The sequence below is a fragment of the Poecilia reticulata genome, linkage group LG3, assembly GCF_000633615.1.
Source record: "Poecilia reticulata strain Guanapo linkage group LG3, Guppy_female_1.0+MT, whole genome shotgun sequence".
In the NCBI taxonomy this organism is placed as follows: Eukaryota; Metazoa; Chordata; class Actinopteri; order Cyprinodontiformes; family Poeciliidae; genus Poecilia; species Poecilia reticulata.
In genome coordinates, this window is record NC_024333.1 from 27,032,020 (window position 1) to 27,050,328 (window position 18,309).

Below are 18,309 nucleotides of genomic sequence, written 5' to 3' on the forward strand. Positions count from 1 at the left end.
CCTGGCCATAAAAATGATTTTTTTTTTGCAAGTAAGACTGCACCATAAATATATATAATGTGTGCTTATTGAACAAATATCACTGATGTATGCTAATTAGATAGTTATGAGCATTGTACAGATTGTTTCCTCCACATATTTTGATGAATTTTATTTTTTTTAAAACATCGTTATTGATTTTTTTTTCTCAAGTGTATTTATAGTCTTACTGAGCTGGAGCTGCAGCAGCTGATGGGAGAAAATGGAGCTGGAAAAACGCGTTGCAACACGTCTGGGTTTTCACRTCAGTGATTATTAGGCTTACCTAAAAGTTTGGCACCAACAGCACTCAACTTTCCCTGTGAAATCAGAAACTACAGTTTTTAAAAGCAACACCAAAATGTCAAAGTTCACAGCTGGAGAGAGAGAATAAAGGTGAATTTGTCCAGAAGCATAAAGATACGTATTTTCACACAGCAACAAACTTCACAATGCCACATTTAGTCTTTTTGTCTCTTATATACAGTATTTTACAAATGTAAACACTAAATGAACGCTGTAGTTCAAAGGTCAGCATTTCACAGGGAGGTTGTCAGTTTCAGTTTGCACCATGCTTCTCCCCGTTTCACATCCAGTCAACGTGTCCACATTCAGTCACATTGCAGCCACAAACCTCACTGTGTCTCACTGGGATTTTACACAACAGACCAACACAAAGTCATGCTTAATTGTGATGAAAATGCAAAGAAAATGTTAACCAAACAAAAATCTGAAAGGTGTGGGCTATCTATGCATCAACTTCCATTAAACCCCTAAACAAAATCCGGTGCAACCTCATTAGTGAATAGAAATGATCTCTATGGACACTAGCAGGATCGATCTCTATTTAATTTACTTCTAGAGTAGATCTAGGTCTTCTATGAAGGTTTGTTAGAGAGACAAACAAGAATAGCGAGGAACGCAGCAGACAGGCTAGAGAAAACGATGCAGCACAGATCAAAACAAGATGGAAAAACTCTTATTAATAATCTGAAACAGACACACCACACATGGCGGTTCTCCTCAACCAGGAGTCTGCAACACGCAGCTATAGATTCACATACTAATAACAACTTAACAATATAAACTATAAAATGCTTTTAAATATAAAACCAATTTTAGAAATTCGCTTTATTTCTGAAGTTTTCTATGTTTCACGTGTAATATGAGGTGTCCTAGAGCAGAGCCCTGTGGACCCCAAACACCAGGTCTGACTCTCACTCTGCTAGGAATCACAATTATGCAACACTTAATGTTGATTCATCACAAAAAATCCCATTAAAATTCTGTGGATAACCGTTTGTAAAGTTGCACAGTAAAAAAGAAATTACAGCAATATTTTTGGTTTATTTAGCCTTCCATAGAGACAAAATGTGGGTGTTAATTTTTTTCAGTCATATTTCCACCATGTTGGTCATATTTTTATAAATGCCAGCAGTCCAAACTAAATGTTTAATTTTAAAAATAAATATTTAGCTTAAGAATTAAATATTTACTTTAAAAACTAAATACATTTTTAAAATAAATATTTAAAACTAAAATATTGAAACCAAATATTTAAATTAAATATTTTTTAAATATAAAATATTTTAAAATACAGTATTTAAAATAAAATTTTTGTTTGAAAACTAAATATTTTGTTTTTGAACAAAAATATTTAGCTTGTGAAATAAATATTTAGTTAGGAGGCTAATTGTTTAGTTTGCTAATTAAATATTTAGTTCCACACTAAATATTTATTTTCCAAACTAAATGTTTCAATTTCATATTTTTTCAAACTAAATCTATAGCTTGCTAATTAAATATCTAGGTTGCTAAATATTTAGCTTGTACACTAAATATCTAGGTTGCGGGTTAAATATTTAGTTTGGACCTTTGACATTAATGTTTGAACAACATGGTGAAAATATGACGTTGAAATGATTATATCTGTTTTCTCCGTCAGGCTGAATAAATCAAAAATATTTTTAGTTTTTACTCTGCAACTTTACAAACAGCACTCAATAGATTTCCCACGTCTGACCAGGTCTTTCTCCAACGTCTTCCTCAGCTGCTGCGTTGTCAACATGATGCTGCTCAGAGGTCAGAGGTCGTGCGCCACCGTCTTAGACGCTGGGTTTCTGGAGTCGTCCGGCTTCGTAATCACATGGGAGTTTTGAATGCTGCATGGGAACTTTTTCCGCTGCAAGCAAGCGTCTTTCTCCGAGTTTGCGCTGCTTGCTTTGATGGAGGCGTGCGTGTTTGAGTTGTCACTGCGGCGGCTGCGCGTCACCGTGACCCTGAAGGTGTGCGTGTACTGCAGCTCCATCTTGTCTTCCTCTGACACTTTGACGAAGGGACACCAAGCGAAAGCGTGACGGAAACCGGCCCGAAACCTGAAGAAAGGAGAGGGAAATGTTTTCAAAAGCTCGTACTGTTGGCGTAAAATGGCTAAAATATTTCAAAATTCTACCTTTGGTTCAAACAGCAGTAAATAATTGGATTATACATAGTCGAACTCATCGCCAACCAGAAAATAGCCAGATACACCTGACAAAGAGACGGCAAGAGATGAGTTGTTATATTATGAAATAATTAAATCACGTTAAACAGAAAATCTGCATCTCACCTGCTGAATGTAATGCTGTTTATAAATGTCTCTGTTAAACGACCCCAGAATAAAGTAGACATGGTAAGGCAGCCAGCAGAGGGCAAAAGTCACCACCACAACCACCATCATCTTCACCACCTGCAGCTCGGAAAGTTACAGATGCAGAACAAATGAATGAGGCATCAGCTTCAAATCAGATCAAATGACCAAGAGTCAGAGAATGGAAGCAGGCTGACCTTTCTCTTGGCTGTAATCTGGCTGTGGTAATGCTCGGTCGCCTCTCCGGGGATGTGTCCGCCCCACAGCGAGCGACCCACTAAACTGTAGGTCACCAACATGACCAGCAGGGGGAGCAAGTAGATCAGCAATATCACCGCAAACTGGTAACTGGACACAGACAGGGCTGCGTTACAGTTACTCGCATTTACCTGGAAATGTACTAACAGGAGTATTTTTACAACACTGTGCGTTTTACTCTTACTTGAGTAATTTTATTATAAAGTATTTTTACTTTTACTTGAGTAAAATTTCTGGATTTTCTACCCAGTGAATGAAGAACAAACATGTTTAACCAAAAATTCACCAGACACAGACCTGCAGTTTTTGTTCAACTTTTATACGTTTTTTATTGAAAGAAACTGATTGGAGAAAAAGAAAAAATACCCGATTTTGTTATTTTTTTGTTAGTTATATGGATTATTGTCATTTTGGTCCTTAAAATACTAAAGATTTTACTCAACTTCAGATTTTGCCCTGTTTGATTATGTACTTTTTAAATATTAAATTGTTGATAATTTGATCGATTACTCAGTACTTGAGTAGACTTTTTACCAAATAGTCTTTTACTCTTGGGTAATTTCTTGGATAGCTACTATTTACTTTTAGTGTTACTCTTAATTGAGTAAAATTTCTGGATTTTCTACCCAGTGAATGAAAAATAAACATGTTTTAACAAATAACAATAATCAGAAACAGACACACACCTGCAGTTTCTGTTAAAGCTCCACAAGTTATTTATTGAAAGAAGCTGATTTGGAATTTTTTTTTCTTTCATCTAATTTTGTTATTTTTTGCTACTTACATGAATTATTGACATTTTGGTTCTTTAAAATACCCAAATTTCCTCTTAACCTCATAATTTGGTCTGTCTGAAGATGTAATTTTTTAATATTAAATTATCAGTTACTCAGTACTTTAGGAGACTTTTTACCAAATACTTTTTAGTCTTATTTCTTGAACGGCTACTTTTTACTTTTACTTGAGTAAAAACATGTGGAAGTAGTGCTGCTCTTTCTTGAGTACCATTTTGGGGTATTCTCTACCCACCTCTGTATATAGAGAGAAATTAGAGAGGCAATTGACATGCACACAGAAAAAGAAACCAAACCCTCTGACACACTGTAGATCCTGTGCATAAATACATAAAACACACATAGAAATCTGACTCTGACTCTCCCTGTATGTGTTTTTCATTTGTCTCCCTCTTTCACCTTAGCTGGTGGGTTCCTCCGTAATCATCCGGCCAGTCGACCATGCACACCGTCCTGGGGTAGTAAAATGTCGTTACGCTGTAGTAGCACTGAGGGAAAGCCAGCGAGAAGGCCACAATCCAAATCAGGGCAATCACCACCTTTGTGGAGGTGGAGGAGAGGCGAGGCTTCAGCGGGTGGATGATAGCCATGTACCTTTAAAAGAACCAGGGGAAATAATTATTTTAAAGTAAGAAACAGGATTCCCCTAAAGACTGTATTCTGTCTGGACAGACATTTAATTACGAACATTCACTCAAGTTAATTTAAAAACTGCAGCTTTAAGAAAAATGCAAATGCAAAACTCCCAAAATATGGCATATAAATTAACAGGCCAGGCAATGGGTGGTGACCCTAGGTGGTGTAAATCTGTTGACAGGACAATTATTGTTTTGGTCCAACACAGAAAATCACAACAAAATACATCAAACTTTGTGTTTTTTATGTGTGAAAATGTATAAAGACAGATAAAGGGCATTTGTAAGGAACAACTTTCAAGCTTTTGGTGCTAAGTTTATATAGAATGAGAAATGGGCTATAACGCCACAAAATCCAATTTTAAAAGGAATGTGCTACACTGGATGGCGTTAACATCTGTATTAGAGACAGGAAATGAAAAGCAGGTTTGTTTTACCACACTGCAGAAAGCCAAGGAATGAAACCTGATGGCCTGCCTCTGGGTATGTCCTAACCAGCTGACATTGAAGCAATAACACAACATAATCCAATCTACAGATAAAATGATCACACACAATTATTTTCAACGGCAGTATGGATTGCTAGTCCCTGACAACGTTTAGGCGGGTAGTATGTGCCAACCGTCCAAGGTCCAGAGCCAGAAGAGCATCTCTATTCTGGAGTATAAATACGGTGAAATCCGTTTATACGTCAAAATTTCACCGTACAAAAGCAGTAAACTCTGTATTTATACGTAAAAGACGGTAAAATGCGTATTTATACGGTAAAATTTTGTGGCTAATAAGTACAGCTGCCGCTATTAAAGAAATTAGAGATGTTTTGTTTTACAGTGTATATTCAGGAGAAAAAGTTTCTTCAATCATGACGGAGGCTCTCATGTCTTTCGCTGAACATTTTCTGACCCGTTTTTACTGAACAAACAACGGCGACATCAGATAACGGCAAAGGCTGTTCGTATCCTAGCAACCAAAGGCAAGATAGTGACGAATGAGAAAACTAGATCCTATTAAGTATTCTTCAAAATAAAAGACTTCTTCTCTCCAAAATAAGTTATGCTTAAATATGTTGCACGTCACCTTTTTGTAATTACGTACAATCATGTTAAATTCAGTGAATAATAATAATAATAATAATAATAATAATAATGTAAATTATGCTTAACATATAATTGTAAATAAGTCACAAATTATGCAAATTATGCTTAGCATATAAGTGTAAAGAGGTCAGAATAGTGTATAATGTGAAAATTAATAATAATACTAGACATTTTCAGCAAAACAGGATTACTCAGTGGTGTCATCGCCATGGTCTAATCATTAGGCTAAGACTGTGAATCACACATCTGAACCATTCAGGGCAGACAGCGTGAGTGTTTCATGACTAATAAAGTGAGATATTGCATAATTTGATTTGCATAAAGGCGACATGTTTTTAACATCCTTCTTCAAGGCATTCAGCAGTTGTGATTGTGTGTTTTCATGTGTTTTTCTTGCTTTTCATAATCTTTGGCTTCTTTTCTTTCACATTCTGCTTGGATGTCACTCTTTAACCCGGCTGAATAATAACTCTATTTAAGGAGTCCTATTATGTAAAAATCAAGAGAATAATGGGGGTTTCTCCCTGGAGAAAGTGGACTGCCACTGTGATTAAAGAATAATTCAAAACTACATATAATTCATTTTTAAAGTGTGCTTGAAGTGTCTTAATAAAAAAACAGTCACTCCAAGCACATCTTAAAATACTTTGCACTATTGTTTTAGATAAATTAAACGTGTTCCAATAAAGGACCGACTTCATGCTTAAATCTACGGAGGTTGAGACTGGCAGAGCATGAAATTATTGTGATGAGATTTGGTCGAGATCAAAAGTGATCATTTCTGTGTTATCTTTGGACAACCAAAAATCTAACTGTGTATTCAGATCAAGATGACTAGAAGATAAAGGTGTGAAAATCAGCCATTTGTGTGTTGTGCTGGAGCGTCTTCACTCATTATCCCTGAGTAAATGACAGCAGTTTGGTTTGCTGGTTGCTTCTTGGTGAAACATTTTCAGCTTGAATAAGTTGCTCTTAACTCTTGAAAATAAACTTTTTTAGCTCTTTTGACTTTGCAATGCTTTCGATGTATAAGGAGAATTTTTTTTTTTTCTCCAGATATGTTCATCCAAAATCTTGAAACTTTGTTCATACTTCACAGAGATTATGAGAAAACCATCTTCATTGTCTTGAAACATTGTTATAAAAATTTGGTCTTTTCCAAAACAACAGGGTACTACAGTAAAACCAATAAACAGCCGGGGTTTAGCACTATACGTTTCAGTTTAAAATGCACCGAACGTGACAGTTCCTGTTGTAGACACTCTGAATCTTCCCCTTGTTTTTCTGTAAGAAACTTTCAATTTATCTACTGTAAATCATCCAGTCCTTTTTTCCATCTCACATGTGCTCTGAACCATTAAGAAAAGCACTCTGTTTTTCTCTCCTTGACAAAATATTCTACTTTTTCTAAATACAGTAAGTCTACCATGCTGTCAAAAGAGGAGTTCAAACCTTTACATCATAAAAAATGTTATTTCTCTAACCTATATGCTGCTTTTTTCTGAAGGGATTGGAGTTGGACAGTTCTAATCAAACATTGTGACCCAGGCTTTTGAGTTAATTCAGGTAAATTGTATTATGAGAGTTTATTTAACTAAAGAAAAAATAATAATCTAAAGACGTTTCACCTGAAACTCCCCTGAAAATCATAATTTGCATCATTAAATCAGTTCAGTCAAGATGTTGAAATTATGTTTTATTCAGAGCCAGTTTGGTACAACTTGCAATCCAATGCAGTAAAACTTTGGAAATTATCAAAAAGTTATCAATCGGAAGCCCAGCCGATTGCTTGATTCAATGTGTTTGAACACATATTATTAATATAGTTTGCTTACCGGTTTCATTCACTGTAAAGTCAAAAGTAAATTATTTTAAAAATGACTTAAGAAACTAGTTAGATATTAAAAATTCAAATGAGCTTATTGTTATTTATGATGTTTAGTGTTTTTCTTGTCTCTGTAGGTTATCAACCTACTAATGTTGCCCTGCTGGCGAGATTCAACCCAAAAGAAAACAGATGAGTAAGAAAATGTCGCTGAGTTGAGTTGAGTTGGTCCCGTGTCTTTCTGGAGGAAGCAAACCTTTTCAAGTCTGGCCAGAAGCAAAAGTGGCTTAAGAGAGTAAAAACAGCTTGACACACGGGTTCATCAAAACTGGAAAAAACAGATTAGAAAAACGCTGCCTGGTTTTATGAGTCTCAACTTCAGCTCCGGCATTCAGATGGTGGGATCAAAAGGGGCCAGAAAATTAGAAAACCAATCATAGATCCATCCTGTCGTATGTCAGTAATTCAGTCCGTAGTGGTGTAATAGTGTGTGATATATTTGTTCATGGTCATTGTTATTATCCCTTAAAGCAACACCACAGTCACTAACCATCTCTATCTCTTTACAGCCACAGCTACCCATCATCTTAAACTGGTTTCCTGATCATATCAAAGAGTTCCCAGTATTAAGAAATCCACAACTATAAATACAATCAAGCACCTTTGGGATGTGGTGCAACTGGAAATCAGTGTCATGGATGTACAGCTGACAAATCTGTAGCAACTCTGTGATACCATTAAGTCAAAATGGACCAGAACCTCTGAGGAACGTTAGAGGCACCTTGTTAAATGTCTGCCACAAACAATGAGGGCAGTTCTGAAATTAAAAAGAACCAAGAAAGTGGTTGAGGATTGTATGTTGACCATTAATTTTGTTTCCCACATTCAATTGTTTGTCAGTGGCATCTATAAATTGCCCCAGGGTGAAAGTGCACCATCATTTTCCCTGGGATGCCCCATCCATAGTGCACCCTACCTATTTAATTGCCTGCAGGAGACAGAGGCCTGCAGCTCTGGAACATTCATTTTAACTTTAAGCCACTTTTTGGAGAGAAAACCAAACTCAGTATTGTATGTATAGAATGTATAGAACAACGCTTGTTGGGTTAAATCAAATTAGAGCTGGATTTGTTCATATTTGACCCAGGGTTGGTTTCAGCAAAATAACACAAATAATGTTGACTTTAACTCTGCAATTTAAACAGTGGCAGATTAATGTAAGGTCACTTTTGGCTGCATAAATCTAACATAGAAAGTACTTCTGATTACTTCTCTGTTTGTTGTAATTATGTTCTTTCTTTTCAAACTCCCAGATAGGACTGGACAAGATGGCTGAAAAACATACCACAATGTAAGCATTTCATATCAATTAGTATCAATAATAATTGATTAGATTTTTGTTTTAGATATCTGAGGTACTGCCAAACTGGTAGCGTGATCTTTCCTCTTTTATCCACAGTTTTCACTCCACACTGTTGTGTTTTTATTTTTAAGCAGTTATGAGCCACCTGTATCAAAACCTTAAACTGCTTTTTATTTGTGCCAGTTACCCAACAAGTCGTTGCTAGGTTACCAAAGAGTGAGTGAGTTGCTATGTAACAGAAGAGTGAGAGAGTGAGTTGATTCCACCAACCTAGCTTAGCTGGATTCGAGAGTTTGAGCAACTAAAGTCTTTCCCTCTGCCTACATCTCCCAGAATGCTGTGCGGTTCTGGATCATAGTTTAATAAATATCCCATATATTGAATATTGTAGCAGATTGATATTGACCGCGTGCCTATCACCATGTATATTGTTACTGATTTACTGTCCAGCTCTTCTTTAGTGAAGTGCCTTCAGACAAAATTTGGTGTGAATTAGTTCTGGGAAAACAGAATTAAATAGAAATATCAACCTTTACTCTGCAGTGAATTTAAAGTGGTAACTTGGAACGCAGAGGCGATACAGAGAGCACAGACTCACCATCAGCAGACTGACCATCCACGCTTCAGTAAGCATCAATAACATCTGTGTTGCAGCTGTGTGTTGACCCACATCTCCTCCATGCTGCAGCTTGGTTTGTATGGCTGCTGCTTAACATAATTTCAAGTGATTCTGCTCATAGAGTGTAACTAAATGATTTTCACAAAGAGGTGCTATGTGATCTAAGAAGAAAATGTGCAAACTGAAAAATGAAAAGGCTTCTTCATAAATCTAATATGTTCCAGTTGCCTCGAATGCCAACATTTAAAAAACAAATTCAGCATTATGAGCAAAACAAATGAGAAAAGAAGCAAAAGAATGTAGCTAGTTCTAGCTAGGTCTAGTTTGCTAATTTGTAGTGCAAATAACTTAGTGCACTTGAAATAAGACAAAATTAACTTACAAGAAACTTTTCAGGAAGATATAGGAGCTTGTTTTAAGTAAACAATTCCTTAATATGGATGAAAAARTACTTGTTCCACTGACAGATTATTTAACTTACAAGGCATTTTTCCCATATTATACGTAAATTAATCTTCCAATGTAGCTAGTGCTTTTTCATCAATACTAAGGAATTATTAACTTAAAATAAGATCTTATTTCTTGCTGAAAAGCTACTTGTAAGTTAGTTTTGTCGTATTTCAAGTGTACTAAGATATTTACCCTAGACAAAAATACTTAAGACTTTGTGTTTTCACAGTGATTTTTTTTTTGTTGAGACACTGAATTTTGTTTTGATATATTTGCACTAGAAACTACTTGGTCAGATTTTGTGTTTTTGCAGCGTATGTCTACTAAACAAAGCAGCTCCCACATTAGCAAAAAGAGACCAAGTGCTTTTATTATGGCACATCGACAAGCATGAGTGAGCTGATAGTTTACATATTATCTCACCTGTCCACTGAGATGGCAGCCATTGAGTATATCGATGAAAACATGGCCATGATGGGGAAGAAGTTCTGAAATCTGCAGTAGCCCAGGCCGAAGTACCAGTCGTTGTGAAGCGCATAGACGAAGTTGAAGAGGGTGTTAAACGTTGCCATGGAGGCATCCGAAAAGGCCAGGTTGACGATGAAGTAGTTGGTTACGGTCCTCATGCGTCTGTGAGCCAGGATGATCCAGATCACCGTGACGTTCCCGGTGATGGACACCAGGATGATGAGGGAGTAGGCGATGGCCCACAGAGCCACCTGAGAGGAAGAGGAGGAGGAGGAAGACGATCAGGAGATGGGAGGAGAACACTGGGAAACGAAGAGCTGAACCATTATCAGTTACAATCTGCCTCTTTCAGACGAATCCAGATAAATTAGAATATCATCAGAAAGTGTATTTATCTCAGTAACTTGTGTTAACTTGTGTTTTTAACACACACAATGTGATATGAAATGATAATTTCTGCTACTTTTAATGAATTTGCAAATTCAGTTATTTTTAAAATTAAAATATTATCCTGTCATGATGTGTTAAATGCAGAGATGGAGGTGGCGACTGAATAGGATTTAATGAAAAAACGTCAAAAATTACAAAGAAACAAAGGAGCCAGCGAAAAAGATCAATAATGGATGCAATGAAGAACCAGGCAAAGGAGCAYGAGGAGGACACGGGGTGGAACGAGGAAGTGACGGGATTAGACGAAAGGATCCGGCAAGGGACGGCCGAAAATGAGAAGCTTATCTACTGGGAGGCTGAATGTTGAGACAAAGGACAGACGCTGATGAGCTAACGGGTTGCAGGTGTGAGTGAAGAGAGCAGGAGGCACACAGTGAGTAAATAAATAGAATAATTAAACCAGAGTGACAAGGAATAACTAGAAACCAAACACGAACCCAGAGCTATGCAAGGAAGAGGAAGAGCTGAAGTAGAAATGAAAACTAAGGAACACAAAAAATGACAAAACCAAGCTCAAACAACCCAAGATCCTAAAATATACATCTTAACACAGAAATAATGAATGATTATTATCTGTTGTTGTTCGGACATTTTAGTTCAGTTATTTTCTGTTTTGGTCTTTATTATTTTCTTATATCTTCCATTTTAGCTAATTCCTTGTGTTAGTTCATTTTTTTCTTATTGTTTGATATTTTTTGGATTTGTTCTGTCAGATTTAGTTCTATTTTTATTTCTGTACAAGTTTTCTTTCCCTCCTTCCATTTTCTTTTTGTCTGTTTTACACTCAGCCTTTCCTTTGCTCCCTTCCCCAGCTGCATTCATTTACCTGCCCTGTAATATATTTTTTTTCCAATTTATAGTAAAATACCAGCAACTGTGGTTGCCAGAACTTTACCAGGTACATATGGAAAAATCCGTACTTATATCCATATTTATAAGGATTTTACTGTATAAATTCTGCTGGTATGTTCTTTAAATCAGAATCTTTTTTTTACAGTGTGTAATTAGAATCTTTTTTGTTTTTTTGTCATTATTAGCCCTTTTCTGTTTATTAACCTCATTATCCTCCTCTGGCTCCTTCTGTTGCATTTTCATGTGTCACCATTTGCAACCATCCAGGTATCTTTAAGTTTGCCTCTCCATTAAAAATGTTTCCAAGTTCCCTTTCTACATTTTGGACCAGCTACAAAAACCGCACAACACGACAGTGACGTCACAACCCAGCTGATCAACTGGTTACAAGACTGCTGGTGGAAAGTTGAGTGAAAGGACAACATAACACTGAAAAAGAAGCAGGATATTTGCTACATCATCAGCTGTCTATTTCAGACAATTTCTATTAAAAATTATTTTTTATTAGTCTCAACTATTGTATTCTGAGGAACTAATTTAAGTGATCAACGCTGTGTCTTTACTTTTTGAACGGAAATATCACTCATTCACTCATTGCGTCCTCTCTCACCTGCCAGTCGGGCTGCTGGAACTGGTTCCCGGTGGTCTCGTTTCCGTCGTCCAGCCAGTCAGAGGTGACTGACAGCGGCATTAAAGTGGCCCCCGGGTCTCGCTGGAAGTGTTTAATAAGACTCTCGGCATCCATTCTCACTCCCTCTGTCACCTGGTGGCAGAAACTTTATGGATAACCGCAAGTCTGCTGTGCGTAATGAGGAACAATGGGTGGCGGACAGCCCGTCCTCATAAAGGAGGCTTCAGGAATCCGTACAAATTCATGTTGCAATTTATCTTTCTGCATGTAAAAATATTTCAAACTCTTTAAAATGATATAGAGAAATGATTTGTGTTCATCCATCACACCCCTGTCTTTATTTAAATTAAAATAATAAATTCGGTTAATAAACATGCCACAATTTATTTGTGAAGTTAATAGTCTAATTGTATTCTTGAATGGTTTTCCCTGTCATTTATTTATTAGAAACTGTTCCTCTTTGTTTGATCTAAAACACATAAAAAATTTTTAAAAAAATTCCAATTTGTGCAGAAAGTGGGTGTCTGCAGCAATGACTCAAACACATAAAAACACATTCTTAGTGTTATCTGTCTTACCTCTCCGTAGCCCCGATTATTTCGTGTGAACTAACTCCAGATGTTCCGCTCCATAGCTGATAACGGCCAAAAACGAAACGCCAGGTGCGTAATGGGCACTCAGGTCTGACCAAGAACCCATTCATGCATTTCTTCCCGCTCTCACACAGACACGCCGGCGCTGCGTCTCTCGCTTTCTCTCTGCTGGAATGTGTTACGAGCTTTGACGCGCTCCTCCACAGCGAGACGCGCGGACATTGCGGCGCAGAGCCGCGTGCGCTGACTGAGGCTTAATCCACGAGGACAGCGCAAAAACCACGGGGAGGAAGTGTTATCAGCCGTCTCCCAAAGTGTGAATGTGGGAATGAAATGGCATTTCAGATGTTTACATTGGATATATCACACAAGAGCTGTGAAGAGAAAAGGTTTGGGGACATTTTAGCTCCATTAATTGTGTCTAGCTTTTGGCTAACGGCAGTAATGGAAACGAGGGTTAAATATTTAATAATAATAATAATAATAATAATAATAATAATAATAATAATAATAATAATAATACTTAAGTCAGCAGAAGAAGTTTACTCACTCAGCATACAAAGAGCGTGATAAGACTCTTTTAAGGCTTGAAGCAAACCTTAGTGTAATCTGCATGCAGGATGTCTTCTGACAAAGGCGATATGGCTCACAGCCCAGGGCGGCATGAGATGAAGAAAGTCATGAAGTAAAGTATGGAAGTAAATACGTGTCACCAAGGTTTAAATTAAAAATGCCCCAGAAATTTTAATGTTGCATATTTGTGCTTACTTTTTCAGTGTTAAAATATATTCAAAATACATTTTTAACCTGAAGTAATCTTGCCTTTTTTACTGAATTTTACAGAATTTTTAAACTCTGAATTTCAGACAGCGAAATTACAGAAAAGGACGAGGGCCACTGAAAACGAAAAAAAGAATCAAAGTCAGAATTAAAGTCAAAATTCTGACTTTAATCTCAGAATTTTGACTTATTATTATTATTATTATTATTATTATTATTATTATTATTATTATTATTATTATTTATTTTTATTTTATTTTTTTGCCCATTGGTCCTCTGTACAAAATTGAGCCAGTTGAATTTGAGGAGACTGAAAATATTGCATTTGAATTTTGAAAAGTTGAATTTTTTTATATGCTAATTTTTTTAACACCAAAAAATTAAACTAAAAAACAGCCATAGGAAATGTAATAAAAAAATAATGTGAATTTTTAACTTGAAGTGAAAATAACAAATGAAATTCATGTAGAAATAACCCCAGGTTAATGTACTCTTAATAACTTTTAACACTGAAAAAGTAAGCACAAACATACTAAAATCTGAGGGGTATTTTTATTCAAATCCTGGTGACATGTATTGACTTCCGTAGCTGGGCTTAAAAAAATGTATCTGTCTGTTTATTGCTTCAAGTGAATTTTCTGTTGCTGATTAGCATGTGAAAGTTTTAATTTCGTTTTTATGCTATTCCTTACCTTTAGCATTGTTTGAGCTTTGGATCAATTCTTCTGATTGCTGTCCAGGTTTGTGTGTTTGAGTTATTAAAACTGCATGAATGCTTGTTTCCTTTGAGCTTTACATTTATACGTTTTTTCACTTTTATTTGCAGATAAAGGCTAAAAACTGTGACAAGGTAGAGAAGGTAACTAGGATCTTTTGTAGTTAAACTATAATGTTTCAATAACGTTTAAACTATCAATGTTCATTCGAGAAATACTCCCCAAACACTTTCTGCTTCTTTCTTTTCCCATATTTTCATCTTTATGTTACATGCTTCTGTTTATTGTTTATTTCAGGTCCAGGTGTTTCCACTTTTCTTGTTTATCTTTCACTTCACCTCCAGCCTGCCACTCTTTACACCTTTGCTGTTTTTGTTATATTTATTTATTTATTTGTTTCAAACAGGTTTTAAGAAAACAAGCAATCAGAGAAAAACATGCATATATAACCAAGAACAACATTATTTGTTTACCACTCTGTCTGAAAAGAAGGGAGAAGTGAACACTTATTTATCGTTTCCTCGTTTTTTCTCTTCCCCAGCTGCTTCCACTCACTTATAATTAGCTCTTTTTGTCATTTCCACTCGTCCCTCTCTGTTTAACCTCCTTCTCTCGTTCACTCATTTCATGTTTTCCCTCGTTTGTTCCTGCTAAAATAATTTTTAAGTTTGTGTGTATGTACGTTTCCAGTGATAATTTCCAGTTCCTATCTGTTTCAAACCTCACATTGTGACAATTTAGCCTTTCTCCCATTGTTTGCTTAAAAAAATCACTCAGATTGTGAAGGCAGTAGTAAATAAATCTCTGAAATGTTTTTGGTAATTCTAACTAGAGACATGTTGGTGTGTGTGTGTCGTTTATTGGTTTGTAAACTTTTCGTTTCAAATGCTGTCTCCCACAAGATATTTTAGTTTTTAACAGTAAGAGATGTTGAACAGCAAAACACAGCAATAACAAACGGAACCTCATTTTTATGACTTCTCTTCGTTTGGGCCGGTGTTTTACTGTCAGGAAAACAGTGGGAGCAAACTTTACAAACAGTAAATTTATTTTGCTTCTTTCCAGTTTAGCGTAATCGGCCTGTTTTCCAGACATTTTGGTTTGCCTCTATGGAATAAAGACTCTTTCTGCTCACCAGAGTTGGATTCCTGAAGCAAACGTGGAGTTAAAAATAGTGCTGTTAAACTCAACATCTCTATTATCACCGTGTTTTTAGGATGTGGCTGCAAAGCTCTGAGCTTCCCTGTAGCAAAAAGGAAAAGAAAAATTTCTTCATAAATGTGGAGGACATCTTCAGCATTACTCCGTCGGACCAGATGTTGGTGCTGCGATGCATTTTTCTCTGATTGCATCGTCACGTAGCATGATGTCACAAAATGTCATTCATCCACCTGTAGCTTCAGCTTTCTTTCATCTATTTAGTTTATTTATATTATTTTAACATATTTAACTCTTTAGGTTTGGCTTAGTCTGTTTTGTTTATGTTTATCAATGAAACTCTGGACCCATCTTGTCTTTTCTATTGTTTTCCCCTTTTATGCTAAAAGTTTGTATTATGTCAATATTATTTTTTTTAAATTAAGCTCAATAATATAAAAAAATGTTATTAGTTGAAAACCTTTTTATTTTTAAATAAAAGTCTATTTTCTCAGCTTGTTTTCTCTCTGACAGATTAAACTACTGTGGATTTCAAAGTAGGAGAAACTGAACTTTTGTTTCTAAAGATGATAAGTTTTACTTTCTTTTACATTTTTGTATCTTTCTTGGTGACCTCATCAGCACAATCTAAGCAACATAAATCTGTTTTATGTATTTGTCAGGAGCAGTGGTATCTTTCCATCTGTGAATCTCTACATGAGCGCCAACGTCTCTAAATATTTATTTTACTCAATAAAACCCAGAAAGTTAACTTCCGTGTTAAATATGTTGTTTCTAAGTCCCGTCACAATTACTTTATTAGTTATATACATACAGAAAACATTCACATAAGTTGTAAAACTCTGTAAACATATTGTTATCCTCGTTATCCAGGAACTTTTGGATTATTTAGGAGTCCAATAACTTTTAAAGTGCTTCTTTTATTTTACACAGAAACATTATTAAAACCCTCACTCTCCTATAATCTTTGAAAATCGGTTCCTTTTCTCTTACCCAGCCTTTTTGGATCAAGCAAGAAGAGAAAAAAAAGATATAAAGTTTGTAGAGATGTTAAGAAAATTAAGAAGACATAACTTGAAAATTGCTTCTGTATTGGTTTTTGGCTGAATTGCCTGCTGTGTTTTCTCTCTTATTTCATCTTTTTTTCTGATTCACTTTTTAAATTTCTCCTGGAAGGAGAACACATCATCAGTTCTCTGTTTACAAGTTTCAGTCTTTGTTGATTTAGATGTAACCATGACAAAAAAAAATATCTCCAACCAGCAGCTAACCTGCTGCACACGTCTCTCCACAGCAGTCAGTACCGATTCTTACTCTGCTCAGACATGAACTTTGACCTGCACTGTCCAGCTAGCTATTAACTGTACTGTCCAGTGGTGGGTATTAATTATTTTGATGATTTTTATCAAAATATAATGTTTATTACTGTTTTTTCTCAATCATTGGCTGCATGGTGTGTTTTATGACTTTGTATTTTGGGTGTTTTTATGATGAAAAGCATTTTAAACTGCCATGTTACTAAAATATGGAATACAAATAAACCTGACTGACCAGACCAGGTTAAACTGTTTTGATAAATTATTTCTGCTTGTGTATTTGATAAAGTTCCAGCAAGGTTTTAATTCTCTCCTACTCCTCTAATGGAAACTTTCAGCTTAAAATCTTTCCTTTGTTTTTTCTGTTGTCAGAATGAAAATTCGGACCTGGTGTGACCCAAATATGCACTTTTCCAGACGTCAAACATCTGTGCGATGCTGTGGCCTTCCTTAATCTGGAGACAAACCATTTCAAACCTTCAAGGTGTTTCCGGTTCGGCGAGAGTTGGGACTGTTTGATTATTTCAGAAATCCTTTGTTTTAATTTAAAATTGGCTGTTAGAATCAAAATTAAGCCCTGAAACGTTTCTTTTGGGTTTCTGAGCATCCTAAATGTTCTGGATCCTTTGTTATTAAAGCTCCAGGATGTAACTTTGATTAAAAAAAAGTATATTTTTTACATATTTGTTCAAACTGTTACTATGCTGTGACAGTAAAGTCTGAGACATATAATCTGTGAATAAATTGAGCTCCTTTGCTTTCTCCCAACTAGAAACAACCAATCGGAGCAAGAAGGCGGGTCTTAGCGCTGTTAATCACAGTCTTGTGTGGCGCTGCTCATCCTCCCTCCCAACCCCCCTTTTTCTGCTGCAGCTAGCATAGCCTGTTAGCTCATTAACATACCCACCCATGAGGACAGATAACTTCCTGTAACGGTACGTTGTTACCACATTTAGCAGCGAGTGCATGAGTTTGATTGACAGCTCTAAGTCCCTCTTCCTGGCTCTGATTGGTTGTTTTTGGTCGGGAGCTGTGCATTTCTTCTGACGAGAAGAAGAAGGGAGGAAGTGGAGGAGATTGATCTTTTCACAGATTATCTGTCTCCTAACAAACAGTCACAACAAGTTTTATAAAAGTTACATGCTGCAGCTCTAATCTGGACACAAGATACTTTAAATGTTACATTTGCTACCGTACCATTACGGTGCCGCCACAGGAACTTAAAAAGCTAAAATGTTTTGTCACTGGAGCGTTTTTATCATCAGTCATTGTCAACATCAAAGTGTCACAACTTTGCAGGTGAGGAAACCTCTCAGGAATGAAACTGGGATCCAAATGACAGCCGGGTTTGAAGACGGCTGTAATCTAACCTATGAATACTGAGTGCTCACATAATAATGGTGTAATGGGACCTGGCTGTGGATTGTGGCGCTGCAGCTGGAGTGATGCCATCTCCAAAAACAGTCTCTTGTGTTTCATGTCCTGCAGAGCAAACAGTCTGATGGTACCTGTCTCTAACCACTTTTACTCCTTTCTCTCTCTTTTCTATTTTCTATCCCCATGATTGTCACTGCCAAAAGTGGCAGCGATTGTCGCTGCCACTTTTTTGTAATTTCTAGGTCTGCTCTTTTCCCCAGAAGTGAAAGTAGGTGCATGT

At 36.3% G+C, this 18,309-nt stretch overlaps 1 protein-coding gene across 1 annotated transcript; it reads right to left on the bottom strand.

The window, feature by feature from the left end:
- Positions 1-1,776: 1,776 nt before the first annotated feature.
- Positions 1,777-13,014, bottom strand: tacr2 (tachykinin receptor 2). Its single transcript, XM_008405837.2, has 8 exons — positions 12,668-13,014; positions 12,069-12,221; positions 10,112-10,407; positions 4,099-4,293; positions 2,845-2,995; positions 2,627-2,746; positions 2,471-2,547; positions 1,777-2,393 (listed from the first exon to the last, which is right to left on the bottom strand). The coding sequence occupies exons 2-8, from the start codon at positions 12,201-12,203 to the stop codon at positions 2,102-2,104; spliced, it is 1,266 nt and encodes a 421-aa protein (XP_008404059.1). The 5' UTR covers positions 12,204-12,221; positions 12,668-13,014; the 3' UTR covers positions 1,777-2,101.
- Positions 13,015-18,309: the final 5,295 nt, after the last annotated feature.

Coding starts and splice junctions, on each gene's coding strand:
- tacr2 (XM_008405837.2), bottom strand. CDS start 12,203: ATGGATGCCGAGAGTCTTATTAAACACTTCCAGCGAGACCCGGGGGCC. Junction 2,747..2,844: donor AGATTACAGCCAAGAGAAAG/GTCAGCCTGCTT, acceptor TCCGAGCTGCAG/GTGGTGAAGATGATGGTGGT. Junction 2,394..2,470: donor TACTGCTGTTTGAACCAAAG/GTAGAATTTTGA, acceptor TCCTTTCTTCAG/GTTTCGGGCCGGTTTCCGTC.